Source organism: Callospermophilus lateralis, chromosome 3, assembly GCF_048772815.1.
Source record: "Callospermophilus lateralis isolate mCalLat2 chromosome 3, mCalLat2.hap1, whole genome shotgun sequence".
In the NCBI taxonomy this organism is placed as follows: Eukaryota; Metazoa; Chordata; class Mammalia; order Rodentia; family Sciuridae; genus Callospermophilus; species Callospermophilus lateralis.
Window position 1 is genome coordinate 146,866,123 of NC_135307.1, and position 24,697 is coordinate 146,890,819.

The 24,697-nt window shown below is 43.0% G+C and overlaps 1 protein-coding gene across 2 annotated transcripts in view; it reads right to left on the minus strand.

Moving 5' to 3' along the window:
• Pcsk6 (proprotein convertase subtilisin/kexin type 6) overlaps nucleotides 1-24,697 on the minus strand; it is a 186,454-nt gene that overhangs the window by 122,387 nt on the left and 39,370 nt on the right. For both annotated transcript variants that reach the window (XM_076848857.2, XM_076848858.2), the window contains exons 2-3: nucleotides 12,341-12,445; nucleotides 170-280 (exon numbers count right to left, since the gene is read on the minus strand). In XM_076848857.2, coding sequence (XP_076704972.2) covers nucleotides 170-280; nucleotides 12,341-12,445 — 216 coding nt within the window. The remainder of the gene's footprint in view (nucleotides 1-169; nucleotides 281-12,340; nucleotides 12,446-24,697) is intronic.

Sequence of the window (24,697 nt, forward strand, 5' to 3'; positions counted from 1 at the left end):
CAAACCCTGAGAGTGCTACCCTTTGGAGCAGGGGCTTTACACACAAAATGAAGTGTGTCTCATTGATGTCGTCCTGGGAATTTAGCTTAGTTGGGGGAAATTAACCCATGCCAGAAACCCAGCTGGTAATGCAAACGTGCTGGGGCCGAGAAGCCCACGCCCTACTCACCATGTACCACATGTTGGACCAAATGGGGTCGTTGAAATAAAGGGCCTGAGGGTCACTTCGCACCTGTCTCTTCACCCTGCGTTTCACTTCTTGCTGTTGGAGCCATTTCACCTGCCAAGAAAAAACAATTACTCTTCATTTTAAAAACAAGTTCCTGATTTTATGTAGCCTCTATAAGTGCCCTAGGTTTCCTTTCACAAGAATTGTTATCATAGTAGATGTTTGGGAGATGTTAACTTCAAGGTGACTGCATTTGGAAAATGACAACTTGCTTGTTATACGTGCAGGGGAAAATAATAATGCCCTGATATATTCTGAAGTTACTCTACTAAAAAAAAAAAAATGGACTTTGTGAAGTTGCCAAAAAATTGACAAGTGACTTGCTCCAAATAAAAAGGAAATATATGTATGGGAGAGGAATGAGTGGAGAGAGAAAATAAATTGTTTGGTCAAACTGTTATCAGAAATTGATTTACAGTGAGGACATGAATAATTAAATTATGATAATTTGTACATTAGAATTTTTGGCAGCCGCTACTAGAAACATGGTATCAGAACATGTACAAGGAAAAATCTAGAAAAGATACAGCAAAATGTTACTAGCAGCAATTCCTGGGTGGTTAAATTATTGCTAATTTTAAATTTTTGTGTTGCTTTTGGGATTTTTAGAAATTTCTTTTAATTGGTATGATTTGCCTTTGTGATCAAGAAAAACGTTTGAAAAGTGATTTATGTTATTTAAGATGATCCCTGAGGGCTGGGGTTGTAGTTCAGTGGTGGAGCACTTGCCTGGCACGTGTGAGGCACTGGGTTTGATCCTCAGCACCTCATAAAAATAAATAAAATAAAGGTATGTATACATCTGCAACTAAAAACAAATTAAAAGAAAGATGATCCCTGGATTCAGAGCCAACTTCCCCAGATTCAAAACTCAGCTCCACACTCACCTGATGTGAGACTCAGAACAGGTAGCTACCCTCCTTGGACTCAGTTTATTCATCTACAGAATGGGGACCACCATGCATTGTCATGAGGGATAGAATATGAACAGTGTGTATTAAGCATTCAGGCCACTGCCTGGCACAACTATTACTATCATCATATATGTGCATGTTCTTTTCAAGCTGGAGAAACTTAGCCATTTTAATAAAGGACATTGGGGAAAGAATTCATGGAAGTGTCTTCTTTGGTCTTGCTGTGGTGGTCCCACCTAATTCATTAATGCTGGAAGCTGGGGCTTAGTCCAGTGCTGGGGCCCAAGACTAGCAGCATGAGGATAAGGATGGGCACCCAGACCCTGCTCTCAAAGAGTCTGTGCCATATTCTGGGGCTCTTGCCAAGCAGGCAAGAGAGTATGGTGTGACTCTGAACAGGGCAGGCTGCCTGGAAGAGTTGGGGTGTGTGGGGGGGGGCATGGCAGTAGAATGGGGAGAAAGATAGAAGGAGGAATAGAGGGCTCAAGGTGACTTGGAGGCCACTAGCCCAAGACGGGGAACTCCAGGCTGCTCCTGGAAGCTTGACCAGCTATCATAGTAAAGTGATACTTAAGGCCAAGAGGCAGGGAATAAGGGTGACCTCAGGCTTGGGGTAATATTTCCTCTCTTCTCCTATCCTCAGCTTCCTAGTGTCCTGAGGGTAGAGGGCAGAAAACCCCCATATGCAGCCTCAGAGTTTGGGGTGGAGGATTCATCCTTGGGGTACAAGACAAAATGCTTAGAAAGAAGTATCGCCTCCGATGTGACTATCTAATAAAACACCCATAGACTGGTTCCTTAGAAACACTGCACAGGGAGCTCAAAAATCAATTTTGGGTTAGACACTAAAAGGGCCTCAGCAATAAGTCCTAGATAATTTATAATTACCACTGATAGATACTCCTACAGAAAATAAAACTATAAAATGAGATATTTTGTTCATAATGCCCACTGATGGCATTTTTCAACCTCCCCATATATTACTCCTGAACTAGAATGCTTTTACCTGGTGTAAAGTACTGAGGGTGATATTTCATAATTTGCTAAACATCCTGTTATAAAACACGGCAGAATGTAGATTTCTCACATCTCCAAGCTCCCTGGGATGTTCCCATCCCTGCTGCCAGGCTGAGCCCTGGATTCACTACTCGCTCTACTGCCACCCAGCACCTTCCGACTTCTGTGCCCATCAAAGTGTAACTGTTGTTAGAGAAGGAGGTGAGCTCTACTGTTCCAAACACAAGTGGGCAACTCTCCTAGAACCAGGTGACGTGGGAAGACATATTTGCCAGAAGTCATAAAATTGTTGCCCTGTGGGATGAGAGGGCTTGGGTATCTGAGCTCCTTACTGTTGCAGGGCTCTGGTAAGAACCCCATTCTGACACAGTTCTGATGGTGGGCTACGACCGCACAGGGTCCAGGACACGGTTTGGGGCTCTCCCAAAGGCACAATCTCAGCCCTCTCCAACTTTCTGCTAAAAAGCCTGCTCATTATAAGTCTCTGATCACAGCCACAGTAGTGCCAGACTGATGGAACTGAGTATGATAGATTATCTGCCAGCTTTGGGGGCGGCAGAGACGGAGAGGCGAACTTAGCCAGCGGCACCTGTCCGTCCTCTCGGCTCTAATCACTGCCTGCTCTTCACCTGTCCTTGGGAATCCACTGAATTCCTGATCTTCCTCCCTTCCCACCCCAAAGAATAAACCATTTTCCAGGTTCACTGTCCCTGACTTCTCTGCACAACTGACAAAGACGCACTGCGTTTTCCCATGTCTCTGGCACCCGGGTTCTGGGGTAGATAATGTGAATTTACCTGGTTCCCACCTCAGATGCTAAAGCTCTGCTTCAGATGCCCCTCAGGTTGGAGGTACCTGGCCACTCTGGAAAGGCCAGAGGTGTGGCAATGACCCAACCACGCAACTGAAACTTGAACTCTCCCATCAAACAGAGTCAGCAACTGTCCAAGCTAAAGGGGTAGGCTTGCACTTTCAACCACGTTCAAGGCCTTTCATTGTATACGAGGTGGTAACATTTCAAATAAAGGATTACACCATCGCAGGTCTCTGAGCATGTGTCACTCATGGGATTGATTCTTCCATACAACCTGTGAGCAAATGGTCAGATGGGAAGAAAGGAGGGTGGGGGACTCCACTCTGGGACTATTTTATCTTATGCATGCCATTATCTGTGTTAGGAAAAGTAACATGGATTTGAAGAATTCTCCTCCTCCTGAGAGGGCTGGTACCAATGGGAGGTCAGTACGAGTGTGCTTGCATTCTCCCTTTCACTGCAGCTTCAGGTGTGGCCTGTTCACCAGATGCTTCAAAATGTCTACACAGTATTCAGGCTTTCTTCTGTGTAAAATATATGGGAAGAGACACAACTTGGAAAATGAATCCTAAACCCAAGCAAGCCTTAAAATGAGTGATCCTGGACATTTGAGGTTGCTATTGCTTGGAATTGCTTCTGAAAAACCCAGGAATTGAAGACTTGGTCTGCAGCCCAAGGTGCTATTAGGAAGTAGCAGAACCTTTAGCAGAGGGGCCTAGGAATTCAGGGCAATTGGGGAATTCCCTTTTGGGGACATTGGGGATATATATTGGGACCCTGACCTCTTCCTCTCTCTCTCGATGCTTCCTGGTGGCCATGAGGTCAAAGATGTCCTCCATGCACTCCTGCTATAATGTACTGTGCTGCATCAGGCCCCAAACAACAAGGTCAAGCAATTGACGACACCACTGAAACCATGAGCCAAAATAAACCTTTCCTAGTTTTAAGTTGATTTATCTCAGATATTTGTCACAATGACAGAAAACTGACTAGCACAGGAGTGATCCGGTTATCCTCTGCTGCCCCCCATTCCCCACCTGAACAGGATCTGTATTTTGTTCACCAATGTGTTTGAGTACTGGGTAATACATGGGATTCAATAGGAGACCACTAAGTTTCCTGAAGGAAGATGTGAAGTTATACTTTAGATTTTAAATATAGTACAACCACAAATAGACCTGACTTCTGAGTTGAAAATGTGATCAGGTCTTAATGACTACAGGATGATATTTGTGCATGTGTGTGTGTGTGTGTGTGTGGGGGGAATCAACTAAAAGTGATTTTGGGCAAAGTAAGGTTGATTTGCCAAATGTCACTTCCAGCCCAAACAAAAGTCCTATCTGTTTACAAGCCTTGATTTCTCTGAAGTCATATTTTGAAGATGGAACGTTATTCTGACCCTTTTCCGTTTTATCCATTTTCTGTTCGTATGTTTCCTGCTAAACATGCAGCATATTTATCCTAGAAATGTCTTTGCTCTGAGAAAGGGAATTCTAGACACAAAGAACACTTCACAATCTTCTCAAGATCCCAAGGACAGCAACGCGGCATATGTGTGAGTGTGTGGGGATCAGACCCAGGGCCTCGCACATGCCAGGCGAGCGCTCCACCACTGAGCTACAGCCCCAGCCCTACACTTTCTTTGGTAATATGTGCCCTTCTCCAACTTTCTTCTTAGAAGTTAAGTTAAAATCAGGCATCTTTCCAAATGTTCTGTAGATAATTTGAAGTAAAATTTCAGATACTCATAAAGAGCCAACATAAATAAGCAGAGGCCAGGAGAAACCTTGTCTGCGTCCTGGCAAATGACCTGCAGATATCAAGGATCATCAGTGCTGCTGAGTTCTAACTACTATCTGAGTGGCAGTCTTAGCTGTTTTAACTTCCAAGAACTTCCTGGGTCCTCTGGAGCCTTTTGGGCTTATTACATGCAGGACTGACATATCAGGTGGGCTTCTGATCTGGCAGAGTGCCCATGGCTCCCAGGAAAGAAGGGAACCTCTTGGTAAACCATATGAAAAATGATGCAGGTATGGGCATATGACTTTGTTTTCCCTCTGGAGACAGTCCACAATCTTCATAATTTTTCAAAGGGGCCTGTAGTGGTAAAGGGCCACTGAACTAATGAGCAAAGCTCAAGGAGATAGAAAGGGTTTCCTTTTCATGTGTGAGAAATAGATACTACTGCCATCCTCTTCCTGGAGGGCAGGGGAACTGTGCCATAAACAAGAGGAAGTCAATTAGCACCAACTTCATAAGCACCAGTCTCAATGAGACCCTCAAATCCATCTTGGGCCTTGTACCCTATCACCTTGGGGTGGGAATGAGGGATGCCAGGCTGCTATGGCAAAGCACAGCCAGACCTGGTGATGCAGGGCAGTGAAAGAACCCCCCAGATAAAAAGATATCCTAGCCGGGTGTGGTGGTGCACGCCTGTCATCCCAGTGACTCGGGAGGCTGAGGCAGGAGCACTGCAAGTTCAAAGGGAGCCTCTGTAAAAGCGAGGCACTAAGCAACACAGTGAGACCCTGTCTCTAAATAAAATACAAATAGGGCTGGGGGTGTGGCTCAGTGGTTGAGTGCCTTGAGTTAAATTCCCAGTTTAAAAAAAAAAAAAAAAAAAGATACACTGACCTAGAAATCCACCATCTTCCTCCTCCCATATCAGCAAGGCAAAAGAGAACACAGCTCTCTGCCACTTCCATACCTGCAGCCACAGGCAAAACACTGCATAGACCATTTTCTGAGATCTGTCCAGAAGATCCCTGTGTAACTAGCAAGAGAGATGATGACAGTACTTGTTCTGCTAATTTGGGAAATGGGACAGTGAGTGCCAAAGCACTTTGGGAAATTGAAGCTGTTCATTCATTTGTAACTTAGCTCTCATTTTGCTGAGAGGAATCAGGAGGTACCCTTCTTCCCAACACCTGTCACTGTCCTGCAGTCATGGACAAAAGAACAGGAAGCCATAGCCCAGTTTCATCTATTGTTTTGAATAACCCCTGTCCCTCCCTAAATATTTGCATGGAAGTCCTAAGCCTCAGTAGCTTAGAATGTGACAGTATTTTCAGACAGTCTTAGTGTCTGTCTGTCTCTCTCTCTCTCTCTCTCTCTCTCTCTGTCTGTCCTGGGTATCAACCCAGGGTATTGCACATGCTAGGCAAGCACTCTACCATTGGCCACACCCTTCAGCCCCTTGAGATAGTCTTTAAAGAGGTAATTGAGTTAAAATGAGGTCATTAAGGCCAGCCCTAATGCAACCTGACTGGTGTCCTCATAAGAAGAGGAGATTAGGATGCAGATGCACACAGAGGGAAGACTATGTGAGGACACGGCAAGAAAGCAACCATCTGCAAAAGACCAGAAGAAACCAACCCTGTGATGCCTTGATATCAGACTTCTGGCCTCCACAGTTAGAAGATAATAAATTTCTGTTGCTTAAGTCACCCAGTCTGTGGCACTTGGCCCCAGCAGCCCTAGCAGAGTAATACACATATGAAGTCAGATACTAGTCAGCATGCCCAATGTCCAGCAATTGTCAGTACTTATTTTAGCTTTAGCAAGTTAGGATAAGGCTTCGTTAATTCTAGCTCCCTTTAGAATTTTTGTTGTAAGTTAATCAAGGTAAACAGTTTATATCTAAGATATTTACATAGAAGCTGATAAGCAAACAATAACAGATATACTTGTATACATGAGCCTAATCTGTGAAAATTGAGATACATTACAATAAACATTTACTAAACACCCATCTACATCAGATTAGAAAGCTGCTGAACTGATAAAGGAATAAAAACAAATGAGACGTGGCCTTGGCTCTCAAGAACTTTGTACTATATTGTTAAGAGATGGGCTTGCATGCTTCAAGAATAAAAGATGTTCTAACTCAGCCTAGGATCCTACCTACAAGTCCCTCTCTCTCAGTTATCTACAGACCAGGTCAGTTCACCTTCCATCGTCCCTCTACAGTTCTGGAATACTGGACACACTCTCCAGTCTGCTGCTCTAAGCCGCCCAGGAACCTTCTGCAGCTCTCCTGCCTGTGCCGTCTGTCACTGACCATCCCAAGCACACTGAACTAGTCTTCAGGGTTTCCACCAAACACTGCTGTGTGCTCCCAATCCAGGGCTAAATCCAGAATATAAACATACAACTGCTAGGAAGAGCAGGCCAAGTCTGAGGACTCTGAGCAGCCTTCCCAGTAGCAGGGATATTGGAGCCGAAAAGGGAGGGTGGGGAAGAGAGAAATGTTGGGGAAGGTTGAGAGCAGTCTGTGCAAAGACTGAATGGAGAGACATGTGAAGTCATTGGAGAAAAACTTTAAAGGCTAGTGTCTGGGCTCAGGGGGCCACTGGGGCCCAGACCAAGGAGGGTCTGGGAGGGAAGGATTCCTTGGAAGACTGAAGAGGAGATAGGTGGGAGGAGTGAGGATGCCCACAAGAGGCCCATGAAAAGGACCATGCAGTGATCTAGGTGAGGGAAGATATGTGTGTGGCCTAAGGCAGAAGATACAGGATGTGAGTAGGGCCAACTGAGCAGCAGGTGGAAAGACTCCAACAGATTAAACAAGGTGGGGTGGGGGGCTGCAGGCTCCTCCTACAGAATGCAGAGAAATGCTTCGCTCTGAGTCAGAGGTAGCATCAGAGATGAGGACCTGAGTGCTGAAAATGTTGACTTTGAGGTGCCTTTGAGACACTAAGTGGAAGTATAGAGTGCTCAGGTGCAATAATCAAACGGTCTTTTAAGGTGTATTTTAAAATTCAACCTTTTTACCAATTCAGAGGAATCATGCCACTAGAACCATTGGGTTGTGCCAAAAATATGAAAAGATGGCTCATCCCTGTCTTTTGCATTGTCCAGAGGGGACTGCCAGGTAGGATGGCCTGCGTTCTCTCCTTCCCGACGTGAGACCCATCCTGGGCAGAAGCCTGCTCCCGCTCCCAGCCCATGACACAGTTCATCAACTCCTGAGACCAGTTTGGTCACTTACTGCCTATGTGTTGTTATTTGCCAGGAACTTTTTGTTTGTTTGCACTTTGAATGGCTCTAGCACACAAAACTGTCAGATAAAATTCCATCTGTGGTTAATGGAAAGATCTGCTTAAATGTTGCATCACTTCTGGAAAGAAACCTGAGCTCTGATTAAACTCTGGGGGCAAAGTCCCATCCTACAAAACAGAATGTCTACTCCTGTCCTTGAAATCGTTTTTTTGCAACTTTGGTGCATTTAAGTACTAAAACGAAGAATCAAACTGAAGGCTCCCAGTGCCCAGGAAGGAGCCACCAAGGGCCTCCCTAATAGTATCTTTATCCTTCCATTTCCATCATCCATCTGGCTGAAAACTGAAGGGAAGGAAAGGGCTGAACTCGAGTCATCACGCTAAAATGTAAGGTTTGGAAGACACAGGCAGCAACGTCTAACTATAAGCCAGCTTGGAATGGAATCAGAACAAGTAATTTAAAAAAAATTTGTGAATCCTTTCAGCTATTGGCTGATGCGCCTGTAACATCCACCCTTCTCCAGACTTTTGGCAAAAGAACAAGTTAAAAACAAATGCTTTCAGTTTGCTTAAATGACAGCCCTTGGAAAAAACCAGGGACTGATACTGCACGCTGAGAACACTTGGGCTGTCCTCTCCAGGATAGGGCTGAGCAACAAAGCAATTTGAGCAAAATGGCCCTTTTTCAAAGATGGCTAAAAAAAAAATCAAGTAAAGGTAATTAAAAATGTAAGGAAAACGATCGCACAATGCTAGCACAGGGTCATGAAAAAAGATGCTTCATAAATATGTGAGTATGTGCCTGTGACTGAAGAAGCAAGTCCTGCTATGGCCTGCCCTTGCTGTGTGTTTTGTTTTGTTGTAACCCATGTACACTCTATCAGATTTTATTTGATGTTGGGGTGGACTATAAATTCTATCACTTATCAAACACTTTTATACAACAGAGACTGGAGCTAATTAAAATAAAATACCATCTGTATTCGATTGAACTTTATCCTAAGCCCTATAACATTCATTTCCAGTTTGGTCATTCCAACACAATGGTAACTTTGCATTCCAATGTCTTAATAATAATAAATCATCTTTTCCTTTTGCTAATAATATTAATTACACAACTCTCCAGATGTTAAGGTGTCGCAAAAAGGCTCTTGTAATGTAGGAGGATGGTTCAGATGCACTGCAGTGAAAGATAACACTAAATACTTACACAAAACAGCTAATTTCACCAAATATGTAATTGGAATGACTAGGCAAAGTAAATATTCATCAGACTGACAGCTAATTGATTTGGTTTGCCTTAAAACTGGACTAATGTAAACAGAGGTATTTCTGAATTCATAATTGGTTCAGATGTCTATATGCTTTCCCTGGGGCTAGAACTTTAATTGGAACTGTGAGAGACAATCAGCCAATCACGTGGAAGGTGCAGGCAGGACTGGGATGGTCAGGCTATTTACCTTTTCTCTCTTCTTTATTGGCAAGATGCTTTGATTGCAGCCCTGCCAGAAGCTTATTAAGAAACTCTGTGAAAAGGGATTTTTATTCGAAAAAATTTAACTGCCAGAACCTTTGCCTAACAAGTCTATCCTTCCTTCTGTTTCCTTCAAGGGCCCAGCTGATTACTGGGAATACTTTGCCCTCAGACTCAAACTGGATACAGAACTTTAGACCCACCTACAATGAATCAACAGAGCAGGTCAGACTCGGCAGAGGGAGATATGACTGAGGCACTTGAGCCCTCTGTGAAACCTGTCTCCACCACCTACACGAATGACATATGCACAAGTCTCCAGGCCCACATTTTGCTGTGGGCCCGCCATTGCAGAGACCAGCTGGGCAACTCTGCACTCAACATCAATATTCACAGGTTAATATTTTTGGAAGGAAGGGAAGAACCACTTAGTTGAATACGATTAAAGTTTTAAAATTTAGCCACCAAAAATAGAAGATATAGCAAAACTACAGATTAAGGCTCCTATTTTGACTCTGCCTCCAGATTAACAGTTGGAAAACAGCTTATCTTGGAAGCACCCATGGGGACCTAGAAATCCACTGCCTTGGTTTCTTTGCAGAGTGCACCTATGCAGGAGGCTTCCTGCATGCAAACAGCATGCCCTTCATAGTAACACTGTGTGTGGTAGCAATTTAACAGCTCCAAAGACTTCAGATGAAGAAGGAGCATGTTGTCTTCACAGGACAGATGGACTGCTTGCTTAAAGTGGGGCAATGCCACAACTCTTTCCTAGCTTAGGATTTTCTCCAAGATGACAGATGATAGGCCACTTTCAACCTTACAAAATCCATACTACAGTCTACCTTTTCCATACTACAGTCTGCACAGAGTACCCATTCTGCTGTTTTTCCTACTAATGTATTCATCAGGTCTGCTTGTCCTTCCCCAGTTGCCCCACTCTGGGGATATGAGAAACTACCCTCCGGCTTTGCTTCCTAGTGAAAGAAAGTGTACTTGTCTCTGAAAATCATTCCTTCACTTTCCATGGTGTGAGTGCAAGTAGATATAATCATACCCCCTGTCATTAGGAGAGATGATGTATATCAAAGTGCCCATGCACACAGGAATCCCTTAATAAACATTAAATTCCTTTCCTTGCTATGAAGGAATAATGAGGTTTGCAGAATGTTTTATACCTATCTCTATTGATTCACCTATCTATCCATCCATCCACCCACTCTTCCATCTGTCCACCAGTCTGTCCATCTATCCATGCATGTATCCATCCATCTACAAAATGAATTCAGAAATGTATTTAAGACATGTCTACCTTTTCACAGCCCACTTACAGGAATGAGTTTCATGGTGACCACTTCTTTATGTGCTTCAAACCAGAACTCTTCAGCGAGAGATGTCCCAGAGAAGGGTAATTCAGTACAGTGCCAGGGATAAACCACCTCTCCCCCTCCCCCAGCTCTGTCCACACAGAAGAAGCCATGCTTGTCAGGGGTGTGGTTTGGGGCAACACGGAGAAACCATTCTTCCATGGAACATTTATTATAAATGTTCTCTGGGACTGTGGAAATAATTTTGTATACTAGCTAGGAGCTCAGACTAGCATGTAGCACATCGCTTTTAAGAAAAGATGATTTCCATATCGAAACTATGGTTTATCAACCATAGCCACATTTCTTTCTCGGTACTACTACTGCTTCTCACAAGAACCGTGTTTTCCTTCCTAGTACTCATTGCCCCATGATTCATCACATCTTTTTCTATTTCTTGCTTTACTTTCAGTCAGCCCTTGACCAGCTCCATGGGCCTTACCAGAGGACAGGGATTTCAAAAATGCCTGTTGAATAAATGAACTCATCAAAGGTTCACTTGGCCATCTTAAAATTTTAAACTTACCAGGTATCTATTATACTGATATTTGTCAAATATTAACTTTGTACAGAAAGGTAGTATAATTAACCACCCCCAATGAATAGCCCCTTTTCAAATCATATTAGTTTTAATCTCAAACACAGATCACATAATTTTTAAAAAAAAATAACACATTTATTTTATTTATTTATTTTTATTGTGGTGCTGAAGATCGAACCCATGGCTTCGTGCATGCTAGACACGCACTCTACCGCTGAGCCACAACCCCAGCCCAGACATAAATTCTTTTTAAATATTTATTTTTTAGTCGGACACAATATTTTATTTATTTATTTTTATATGATGCTGAGGATCAAACCCAGGGCCTCGCCCATTCTAGGCAAGTGCTCTACGGCTGAGCCACAACCCCAGACCATCACATAAATTTTAAGGAAAAAAAAAAGTTAAACTTATTGCCTCTGTTTTAAAATTCATGATAACCATTATGATATGTGCCAATGACAATCACAAAAACATTAATCTGACTAATTTCTAATTTTATGATTAAAATACCTGCTCAAATTGCTTAGTGGCTTTGCTTTATGGATACAATTTACATATGCATCTCTTGTAATTATTGTGTATTTGTTGATTTTTAAAATATTTAGAGGTCTACCCTCAAGTGAATGTTGCTTCCAATTAAATAATTTATATTCTATTTTTCCAATTAAATAATTTAGATTCTTTTCCCTCCTCCATTACTGGGGATTGAGCCCAGAGCCTGATGCATGTGAAGCAATTGCTCTTCCACTAAGCTACACTCTCAGTCTAAGAATTTATATTCTCAAAGCCTGATAAGGAACCCTCTTTTTTGGAGCATTTAAAATGGTTTGATAAGTTGCTACACTCTGCCTTATTTCATTTAAAGGAGATATGGAAAACTAACATCTATCTAGAGTGACATTATAACGCAGACTCAGTTATTTTTAGGACTGCAGACCCGAACACTCTTGTCCTTAGGAAAAGTATCCTGCCCGTGTGTACCTGGGGGTCCATTCTGAGGAAGGTATGAGGGCCTCTGCTACTCAACGTTGATCTTTTAAAGGTTTTACTGTGATAAAAATGGTAGTAATCTTCCAGGTTTCCAATCTGCAAAACAAGAAGCAAGATATCATCCATTAATACTGTCTTACAAACAGCTTCAAAACTCTTCCTTCCCATAACGCCCTTCCCCTTAAGTGAGAGGCTTATTCTGTTCCCAGAAGGAAACAGACCACCCCTCATCGTGCTACCTACCTGTATCTCTGGCACACAGTCAGTGTTTATGGAACCGGAAAGTGGGTTTAGATAGTTCTTTTTAGATAAACAACCCAAGTAACTTCCAATGAAGCACATACTCCATCAAATCCTGTGGTAGGTTAATATCGTTTAAAGTTTGTACTATCTTTGCCAAGTTTTTTAGACATGAATTAGTGTTCATTTCAGGTCAAGCATCCCTGAAGTAGCTAAGTTGGTGTCAAGTCAGGTCTACACCAAAATATTCATTATAAACAAACTCCATCCTCTCCACCCCATGGGTAAACTGAAATATCTAAGAATGAACACTCACTCTCAAATGCAACAAGAAAGCCAAAGAAAACACCATCATCTTCTCTGGGATTGTGAAAAGCTCGGATGAGAACATCCAAACCCTTGGGGTGTCCCAATTTTCTGCCAGGGGCAGTTTTTCAGGACAGATTTCAGCTTGAGGGCTGGATAGAACCAAGAAAAGCCAGGTGGCCCAAACCCTGGTCTTCAAGAAGCTCTGACCCTCGCTGGCCCTCCCAGCAGTGCAGATGACCCTGAAGTGTGGACATCATTCTCAGAGGCCTGCTCCTTGTTCTAACTTTCACTGGTTGAAGGAAATTGCTAGTTAGTCACTGTCCTCGAAGGAAGAGCTTTTAAAACAAAGACGGATTGAATTTCACATAGACTCTCATGTTGCCCTTCTCAGGTGAAATCATCCTCATTTGTTTTCTATCTTCTGATTAAAGGAGCAATTTAAGACAATGGTAGTTCCCTGTTGTCCATGTTTTCATTTCCTGAGGCTTCAGTTACCTGCAGTTAACTGGGGTCTGAAAAAAATTAAATGGAAAATTCTAGAAATAAATGATTCATGTTTTATAGTATATTGGTATAATTGTTCTATTTATTACTAGCTGTTAATCTCTGATGGTGCCTAATTTATAAATTAAACTTTATCACAGGAGTATGTATGTTTAAGAAAAACAGTATGTGTTTATACATCTGTGTGTGCATATATATACATGTATACATGTACACATGTACACAAAATACTATTGGCATAATATACTATATATCTTACATATATAAAAAATACAAATACATATACATTATATATAGTACATATGTATACTATCAACATAGTATATACATGTGTCTGTGCATATATGTGTATTTATATATATATATATATATATATATATATATATATATATATATATAAATGCACATACGCCATTAGCAATTTCAGGCATTCTTGGAAGGTCCTCTACAGACAAGAAGACCTAGTATGATTGTGCTCTTCGGTGGTTTATATGTGAATGATCACAAATATGGATTTCAGTCAGAAAAGCCTGGTTTAAACCCTTCCTACTATTAGCCACATGACCTTGGACAAGGCCATTCAACCCCTGTGAATCTCAATTCAGTATGAGTAAAATGGGAAAAAAACTACTTAACCCTTGGACTTACTTGGGTAGGACTAAAGTCTACCCAAAACACAGCACCCAACTGGCTGCCCCAACATCACTCACAGTCATTCTGTTTGCCTGGACCTGACCCCAGTAGAGCTGAGTGGCCCAGGCAGAAGCCCAGAGTTACTTGGATGCTGTAAGTGGCAAATTCCATATCTACACACAAGAAGACAAAGCAGATATGCAAGAGAGAACCTGCTAGCCTTTTTTTTTTTTTTTTTTTTTTAAACCACCTGTCAGCTCTCCTTTCCAGCAATCCTGGCAGTCTGGCTACCTCTTATACTTGGCATTAGGTGATATCCCTTTGATTTTCCAATAAAGAACTTCTTTTTTCACTTGAGCTTGCTCTGGTGTGCTTCTGTTGCTTACAACCATAGAACATCAAATATTATGAAAGTCATGCTGATCCAAGTAGGTATTATCTACAGTGCTTTGTTTAGTGCTTAGAGCCTAGAGGGTACTCAACAAGTGGTGGCTGGCTCTGGGAGCTGGAATTCTCTAATTCCTCTCCAAGGCTCCTCTATTCCCTCTCAGATCAAATCTGAGTCTGCACCTAACTTGACCCCTTTCTGCTGACTGACCTCAGCTTACCCTCTCAGAGTCTTCCTTCATGAGATTAATAAAGACCATCTTGCAGGTTGATTGCTTCAAAATTTAAATGAAATAAAATTCAGCAGAGCACCCAGCAGGTAGTAAGCACTTGATGTATCCTTTCCTGTGATTACCAGTTCATTTTTCTACCTCAATACATTGTTCAACCATCATAAACCTCACTCTTTCTGTCCTATTTTATACATAAGCACTTCTTTTTATCCTCCCACAGGTAAGTCAAGTCCCCTTGCTTCTTCCTTCTTCAATGAATTGTTACATGCATCCAGAGACTTCTCCTGAAATGTGAGACCTGCTCTTCAGCAACAGGCAATCAGGGAGCCTCAATCTACAGCACTATTTAATCAACATGTTTGCTTATAAGTGGCCACCATCCCTGGGAGGTGTTACATAATTTTTGGTTCTTTTAAATGTGGTCATTGAAGTCAAATCCCATTTGGGGACATAGAGAAACTATGAATTTAATAAAATTCACTGGCAAAGGAATGGATTAATTGCAGAGCTGCTGGCCCTCAGTAGGCCCATGGCAGAGAGGTTCTGGAAGCCATTCAGGGCAGTGGGCTCTGGGCAGCTAAGCCAGGCCAGGGACAGCCTCCCCTTGAGGAAAGTTCCAAGACTCTCCAGCCCCCTGCCTCTGGGCCACCATGATTATCCTTAGCAAAGCTGTACCACGGGGTACAGCTGATGAAAGTTGTTCTCTCAGAGCAAAGCAGGAAAGGAACAGATGGTTCCCACTGGCTAACCAGAAAAACTGTCTCTGGGGGTAGCAGTACCAGTGCCACGTCTGTTTGGAGACTTTCGGCAAGAGGGTTGAGGGCCTAGGAAGGGTGAATCTCTCTGCAGGAGAAAAAAGAACACCAGCCAAAGCCACACCCCTGACCTTGCAAAGCCAGCTGCAGAAGAGGCTGGAATCTGATTACTCTGGTGGAATCATACATTTGTCTTTTCCTGCCTGGCTTATTTCACTTGGCGCTCACATCTTTGAGATCCATCTACATTGTAGCATGTGTCAGAATTTCCTGTCTTTTCAAGGCTGAAGAATATTTCATTATATGGATAGGGCTAACTATAAAACAGAGCCACATCTCTGGAAAAAGATGGCCCCACGTTACAGATGGGGATACTGAAGCCAGGGAGGGTAAACCCAGTTCTGAACCACAACCTCCCCATGTGACAACCTTTGACACAAAATGACATAAAGACAAACAAAGGGTACAAACTGCTGCTTCCCTTTTGGTATACTTTCAGCACCACACTGACAGAGGCTGGACTCATAAGAATACTATAGTCCTTGCTGACCAACAGGGCATGATAGTCTAAGAGCCTCACTGGATGCCTGAGACCACAGATAGCACCAACCCCACATATACTGTGTTTTTTCCTATACACACGTATCTATGATAAAGTTTAACTCATAAATTAGGCACAGTAAGAGATTAACAAATAAAATTGAATAACTGCAATGGTATGCTGTAAAAAAGTCACTTAAAACTTACAAATTGTTTATTTCTGAAAATTTCCATTTAATATTATTAAACTGAGGTTGGCTGAAAATAAAACACCAGATAAGAGGAGACTACAAAAAGGTGGGAGCGGCAGTACAAACATTTTAAAAATTCAAGGTGATTCTCTAAAGAAACAAATGTTCTTGTGTGTGTGTGTGTGTGTGTGTGTGTGCGTGCATGCACATGTGTGTATGAGTGTGTGTGATTCTGAAGATTGAACCCAGAGCCTTGCACATAAACATGCACTGAGCTACACATCCAGTCCAGATATATTCTGATTTTTGTTTGACATTTACATTGATATTACAGCCGTCACTCTTCTAGCTTGGCTGCCTTGCTGTCCTGGGATGCTGTTTCTCGGTGGTATCCTGATATGGGGTCTATGCCAGGCATTGGCTGTGCTTCCACAGATGCTAGTTGCAGGCTCTGTGTGCCACTTCTCAAGCCAGTGTCTGAGCAGCTTGCCTCTCTGCACAGAGAGCACTACCTTCAGGAATACTGCTGTCTGCAAGGCTGTGCCTTCCTCCTCTTCCTTCTCCAGGGGAATAGGAGAAACTACCCCATCCTCCTGGGCAGGCTTCCTGTCCTGCTCAGTTCTGCACCCTTCCCAGGACTCCATCTGCTCTTCATCAATGAATCTGACCACTGGCTGCAGGCATTGTTTTTTAAGATCCAACATAAAATTTCAATATGTTCCTCTTCTTTTTCTTGCCCATGATATTTGCATTCATGGAAGCCAGTCTGAGTGTACCATCCAAGAAAATAAACCATTTGCTGAATATTGAATGATCATGTCTCTCTTCAATAATGATAAGTAACTACACATATTAGAATATAAAATCGGTAATATCATTAATATGTCACTTAAAACTAAATGTTCTCAACAGAACACTGGAAGAAATGAGATTGAAGGACCCACATTGAGAAGAGTTAGATGTAGTTTAATTCTCTTTAACAGGACCCTCTATTAGATATCCTTTAAAAAAACCTAGATAATTTAGGGTGTGGAGTTAATAGGAAACAATAATCTCCCCCAAACTTCTCCAACTGGAGTTCCCCAACTTTAGCAGAATACTCCCAGCTCAGTAAAACTTTCCCCTAGTGTTTCTGGCTCAGTTGGCAAGCACTGAGAATACGCCTACCCTAAGCAGCAAGCTTCACATTCAGATGAATTAACACTCCTGGAGCTGGATGTTAGGCTTATTCTCATCTTGCAGATGGGGAAACTGAGGCACAGAGCAAAAAAGTAACTTGTTCAAGATCACACATCATGACAATAGCACAGCCAGGCTTCTTAGGCATCAACCCTCCACCTCTTAGCACAGTGAAAGCCAGTCTTTGCTGTGGAGGATTCCAAGCACTTGGTCCTTGTCCTCAGCAGCAGGTTCTTTCACACAGAGCCAAACACCTCAGCAAGTGTTCACTCTCTTTCATTCCATTAAAAAGATGACGGGAGATATGTGCACTGTTCCATGTATTACGTTCCATGATGACTGTGTGTGTGCATGTCAGTGAGCAAGGGTCACATATATACATGTACATATTCTGCTGTGTGGGTGTGTATGTATATGAATGTGTTCATGTTTGAGTATATATGTACATATATGCACACATGCAGCCATGTATCACTTAAAGACAAAGACTCATTCTTAGAAATGTTTTGTTAGGTGATTTGGTGTTGGAATATCACAGGGTGCACTTACACAAACTAATGTTTTAAGCCAATCACTTGACATGGCCTCTGGATGCCATCTGGAGACGCGATAAACGTGAGATCTCTGAGGCTGTTGCTGGATCAGTGGCACACACAGTTCATAGCTCTTTTTTCTTTATAAGAGGAGGAATATATTCTAAAATAATAAAATGTTTAGTACAGTAGATAACCAGGAACAATGTTGCTTACTATTATTAAACATTATGCTCTGCCATAGCTATATACGCTATACTTTCATATAACTGGCAGTGAGGTAGGTTTGCCTATACCAGAATCACCACAAACATGTGGGTAATGCATTGCTCTAGGATTTTAGGACAGCTATATCACAAGGTGGGAAGGATTTTAAAGATTCCATTATAATCTTATGGGACCACCTTTACATATGTGGGCCATCCAAAACATCATTGTGCAGCATGTAAGTATTCAGATGTTTGTGTCTCTCTGTCTGTAGATCTTTTGTGTGTAGAGACACACATGTACATATGCTCAGGTATTTTTATGTATAGGAATGTTCAAGTGTTACATGTATACATGTTTATATGTACCTGAGTATGTATATACACAGATGTGAACATATGTGTATTTATGTATGTATATGCATAAAATGCACATGTTGAGGTCTGTATGGGTGTTTATGCAAGGTTCATAAACAAATGGCTCTAAAACACAACCAGATGACTTCTTGATGTTCCCAAGGCCTCCACATCTGAATAAGCCTCTGGGGCTACTGCCAGTGGGCCTAATTCAGAACTCCTGGTGGTTCCCCACCTTGGTGTACATTAGAACCACCCAAGCAGCTCAAGCAAACCCACCATGGGCTGGACCCGACCCCAGATGGAGGCTCTGGCTGTAGAAGTCTGGGCTGCACTGGGCATGCGAATTCTGAAGCCTCTCTCCAGGAGAAGCCAAGCCCTTCCCAGGGAGCTGTGCCTCCCTTCCTACTGGCCAATCCCCACAGATCTCTCACACTCAGCATGTATAAGCGATTCTGCACAGCCTTGTGAGTCCCAAGCCACTGCACTGTAATGGCTGAGCCCTCTGAGCCATACCGGACCCCATCTCTGTCCCTGGCTCCTAATAGAGTTCTGGGGTAAGCACAGGACCCCACCAAAACTAGAGCAGCCACCAACCTATTTCCCTACTCCCAATGTGTTCCTCCTCCTAAGTCTTGGTGGAAGGTACCACTAAACACTTCCAAAGTGATTTCCTAAATGGTTTCTAAAACTGATCCATCCATTGCCACCCATTCCCCCCCCCCCCCAGTGCTGACAGCCCCTTGTCTCTACAGGCCTCTTAGGACTGTTGGCACCAGATTTCCTTCTTCTCAGAGGACAAAATAAGAGTCATTCACAGGCACATGAAGGGGTCTCCACAATGGGGCCAGGTCACCACTCCAGCTGCAGGCTTGGCCCCTGCCCACATCACCTCTGTCCTGTAGTGACACTACTGAATGTGAGGGGCTCTGCCCTAACTGCTGGTTCCCTCATTCTGAAAAGACTAACTCCCACTCTGTTTTCAACCTTCACCTCAGTGTCACAGCCTCCACGAAGTCCTTCCAGGAGGAGTGAGTCTGCCCTCAAGTGCCTATCACAGCCCTCGCCATTCCTTCCCTCTACCATAAGCTCCTCAAAGGCAGAAACTATGCCATCTGTCATTCCTCGGGGCCTCTGCTCAATAGGAAGAGCTCAAACACTAGTGAAATGATTAGAATTCCAGCTCCAAATGACAGCCGATAGACACAGGTGAAGTGTCTTCCCCATTCCACCTACATACAGCTAGTTGTCCAGCAGGCAGCTGACCTGCACCTCAGTGCCTCCCAGGCACTGCTGTCTTGCTTTCGGGCGCTCTCCCGGGCCCCTCCTTAGACAGTCCCAAGGCTAGACTGCACCATGCAGTGGAATCAAGGAGATCACCTACAGCAGTGTGACCTGGGCAAGACCCCCATTGGCCTCTCTGCTCAGAAGACAAGAGGCAGGCAATGCATAAATTGAGATTCCACTCAAGTGGCTTACAGTCTTTATTCATGGTGAGCACACCCAGCAGATCCTCCAGAGGAGGACTCTACCGGCCTCAGGTGAGTTGAGCACAGCTTGCAAAGCCAAATCCCGAGGGGCAGAAGCCAAGTGTGAGAAGTTTACTGTCATATTTTTTTTTTTTTAATACAAGCTTCACATTCCCTTACTGCTTCTATAAGGCAGGTAGAGGATCTGACGGCTCTCAGTGGGTGCTGTCAGCCCAGACTCTCCCTGCCTTCTTGAAGGAGGAGATGAAGACTTAGCATTATTTGAAAAAAAAGGAGGAGGACAGTTCCGTCTAATTTACCATGTCTGATTTGCAGCAAAGCCACTGCTGAGCACACTGAGTCTACCTCAAATAACATTAGATCATTCCAAAGGTCCACCCGCCCACTTAGCTCTCCAGTGGACATGACTGCAGACACAGGCGCACGTCTATCAGCCTGCAAGCCAGCAAGCTGGCTCTGGGGGGAGGTGTGGGCTAAATGCACACTTTGGTCAGTCCACCAGACACCACCCCATCGCAGCTCAATCCTGCCTCAGGGGAACAGCTGATAAGCAGCCAGGGAATGTCACAATTCAAGGTCTCAAAAATGAATGGGCCATAGATGAGGCTTCTGACTTTGCAAAAAAAACTACTCACTTTATCACTCCTAAAGCCTGCCCTTGGCTGGAAACAGATGTTCCAAGCCCTGGCCACTCTGCAGCTGCAGTGTGCCGGCTTCTGGAGCTGCTTGTTTCTTTGGGGCCAGCATCTTCTGAGGGCCTTGGCTTCCTGGAAGAGTCAATGTCTAAAGTCATGGTCGTCTGAGTTCAGTTATATAATGCTATTGATCCCAGTTGGTCTGCTTAAGAAAAACAAAACTAATTAGAGCCCATAAAAACCTACACACCAAATTAATTCTGTATCGCTCTGGTGACTTCCGCCTAAAAAAAGTTATAAATATAGATGGCCACCGAACCTATATTTAGCCAGCACTGGGTTACCTGGTATTTATAATTAAGGAAGCTCAGAGACAGAGGGGGAGAGAATGGACATTTTGTTGTTTCTTTTTAAAAAGCACTTTTAAAAAACTGCTTCCCATTTTCGGGCACATATACACATAACAGCATTCTGTTATGGCAGTAATTACAATCCTGACCCAAGTCAAGATTATTGCACAATTTCCTAGTCCCCTAAAATTACTTTCTTCAACATGCATCCACCCAAACTGTGCAATTAAGCTATTCAATTTCCTACAGATTCCTCAAAAAATCATTAATTTTTACTAAGCAGACTTCATTTTCTCTTCCCTTAAGTTTCCAAAGCAAATGGTCCGGTTTCTGATGAGAACCCTCAATGTAGGAACTTGGTCTTTGCCTATAATTTTACTGTCCACATAGCTATCTGAAAAGTCCTACCATCTTTACTTTGAAGATTTTCAATTAAAACTGTTTACTAGCTAAGGTTTCATTAGGGCTCAGGGAGAGATTTCTTTATCGCTCTCTGGAATCAGTCATTTTACCAGATTGTTAATTCCAGTACCCCTTTAGTATTGATTTTTGTTATGTTTCGATTTTAAAATAAAGTGTAAAAATCTTCCTCTTCCTGAAAAATCCCATCCAAGGCTATCTAAGGGGCAGAATGTGGCGTGTGTGGGGAGGGGACAAGAGAGAGACCTAAGCAGCCCAGAGCAAGGCACTGCTGGATCCCAGCGGGTGACGAAGGAGTCCATGCTGGGGGATGGGATCCAATAGGATCCATGGGAGAGAGCAGCCCACCTGGGTATGAGAGTCCAGGAAGGTGAGGAGGATGCCTAGCAGGGTAGGTACCGTCAGAGGACATGGCAGATGAGTTGTCCCCAGAGGGACTGATCAAATATGTCAAAGCATCAAGAGCAATGGGAGCCAGATCTTTAACTGTTGGAAAGGAGAGTGATACACAGAAACACTAGAAAGACCCTATGGTATTGGAATATATGTTTCAATATAGGTGGAGAAATAAAGCATGGGCATGCTTCGGTTTGGATAAGTGTCCCCCAAGGGTCCATGTGTTAGTCTCATGCTAAGTTCCCAGCCTGTGGTGCTACTGAGAGGTAGCAGAACAACCAGAAAGTGAAGTTTGGTGGCAGGAAGCTAGGTTACTGGGTTCTAACTTCTTTGAAGGAGATATTAGGGCCCTGGCTACTTCCTCTCTATCTTTTGCTTCCTGGCTGCCATGAGGTGAGCAGCTTCATTCTGCCATGCACTCCCGCCTTGATGAATCTTATGCTCACCCACCCGCCCAAAGCAACAGGATCTACTGACCGAGGACTGAAACCTTAAAACTAGAAACCGAAACAAACCTTTCTTCCTTTTAAGTTCTTTATAGCAAGTGTTTTATCACAGTAACAGAAAGCTAATTATTACAATGTGGGTGTATATAGACACAGATGTGTAATCCCAACTCTCTCCATTGAGCAGACATGAGACCAACAAAAGCAACAAACCCACCAATAGCTTGGATTTTGGCTTCTAAATGCTATTTTTATACTAAAAGGAACAAGGCTCCTTGGAGATATGGCTATCTCAGCATTAGGACAGAGAAAGCACATGAGGAACCTGTACTATCATGTTTTAGCAGAAAGCAAGGCCCAAATTCTAGAGACATCAAAAGGTTACAGAACTTACAAACTAGACTGAAGGGTACCCACTGATCAAACTGGGCACAAGAAAATCATTCTAGTATGCTTTAATTCATTGACCAAAATAAGAAACCCTGAGCACCTACAGACAAAAGTGAAGTAATAATAACTGAAAGTTTTATAGGAATATATAGCTACTTTTACATAGTTTCAAAGTATCCCTCTATAATATACTTATTAATTCTAAATGCAAAAGGAGAACTTTCACAGTGCAAATTCTGGTACAAATCATCTGAATCAAGTGATCATCACTAGCAATGGGACAAATTAAAATATGAGCCACCTGGGCTGTGGTCTGGATATGGTTTGTTCCCTCTGAAACTCAGGTTGGAGTTTAATATCCACTATGAAGTAAGAAGAGGGTAGAAATTTAATCCAATTACTGTTGCTTAGAGGTGGATGTGTGAAGGTGATGAGGGATCAATCAGGTCAACAGAGTGGAGCCCCCATGATCCAGTGTTCAGCTTTAGAAGGAGAGACATGGAACACACAAGCATGCTTTCCTGCCTTCTGCCATTTGATGCCCTGCACCACGTTGGGACTCTACCAGCAGGAAGCCAACCAGGTGCTGGCCCTCAACCTTGGACCTCAGAGCCATGAGCCAAAATAAACCTCTTCTCTTTACAACCTATATAGTCTGTGGCACTGAGATAGTACCAACAGGAAGCCGGCTAAGCCATGGTCAAACACGCTGATAATGAGTGCCACTCTCACGACTTTCCTGTCAGTGTACAACACGCCTGGAGGAGGAGCTTAGAGGAAGAGTGTTTGCCCAGCATGTGAGAGCCTCTGCTTGGATCCCCCAGCAAACCTGATATGTGAAGAGTCAAGGTCATGAAAATCAAGAAAATACTAAGAAATGCTCCAGACCAAAGGACACTCAACAGAAGTGCCATGCAAAGTCATAAGGGAGCCAGAGATAAAGGACAAATCTGTCATATTGAGCCTGACTGACTTTAATTGTTGATATTCTGTTCATTGTGGACATTCGTTAACTTTAATTTTTAATACTTCATTAAATATTATTTATCTTGATTACCAAATATCTTAGCATTCTCTTACTGTGTGCCTGAGGCAAATGCAAACCTCATTTATACTAGTGTCTAATCATTAACAAGACCTGCTGACCAAATGTAATCCCTGACTCTAAACAGAATCCTTCCCAGTGGTGAGTCAACTTTTTGTTACTGTAATAAAATACCTGAGAAAATTAACAAGCTATCCAGACCTCCCAACTTACAAAAAGAAAAGGTTTCTTTTGGCTCACGGTTTTAGGAGGCACAAGTCACGATCAGTTGGTCCCCATTGTCTGTGGCAAGGCAACACATGACAGAGTGAAACTACTCACCTCATGGTACCAAGGAAGCAAAAGAGAGAGATGAAGAGGCCAGGGTTCCACAATCCTCTTTGAGGGCATGCTCCAATGACTTAGCTTCTATCACCTCCCAAAAATGCCACCCTGGGGACACAGCCTTTAACACACGGAACTTTGGGAAGCATTCAACATCTAAACTATAACACCTGTGAGGGACACTGTTGGGCAACTAAGGAAACCGAATTGGGGTGAGGACCAGGGGGTATTAACAGACCAGTGAAAACGTCCTCATCTCCGTGATGGGCTGTGGGGTGCGCAGTTCTGAGTCTATGGAGATGGCTCTTTATTTATGTGAAAGATAATACCAGAGTGGTAGGGCTGAAGAGGCCAGGTCAGCAATGTTCTTGACAATGTCTCAGATAAAGTCTTATACTGCATTTTAAACTTTTCTGTTAGTTTTGTGATTGTTTCAAAAATTAAAAAAAAAATTTAAATTGCACTAGAACAAGATATCCAGACCTCCCAGTCCCTTTCCTAATGGAAGTTAAAGAATTTCCAGTCTAGAAGATAAAGCTGAATTGGTTAAACTCCTATACCTGTTTGCTCAGAGTATCTTCTTCTAACTAGATGCTCAGATGGGTTCTTAGAATCATGTTATTGCTCCTTCCTCTCATTAAGGCAGAACCTATGGGGCCCAGGAATTATGATGTAGAAGACACAGAAAGAAAATGTTTTGTTTTGCTTTCCCCATAGCAGGTGACCTCTGGAATAGGGATGCTGCCTGAGGCCCCTCACGTACCCAGGGATGGGCTTTCTGCTGC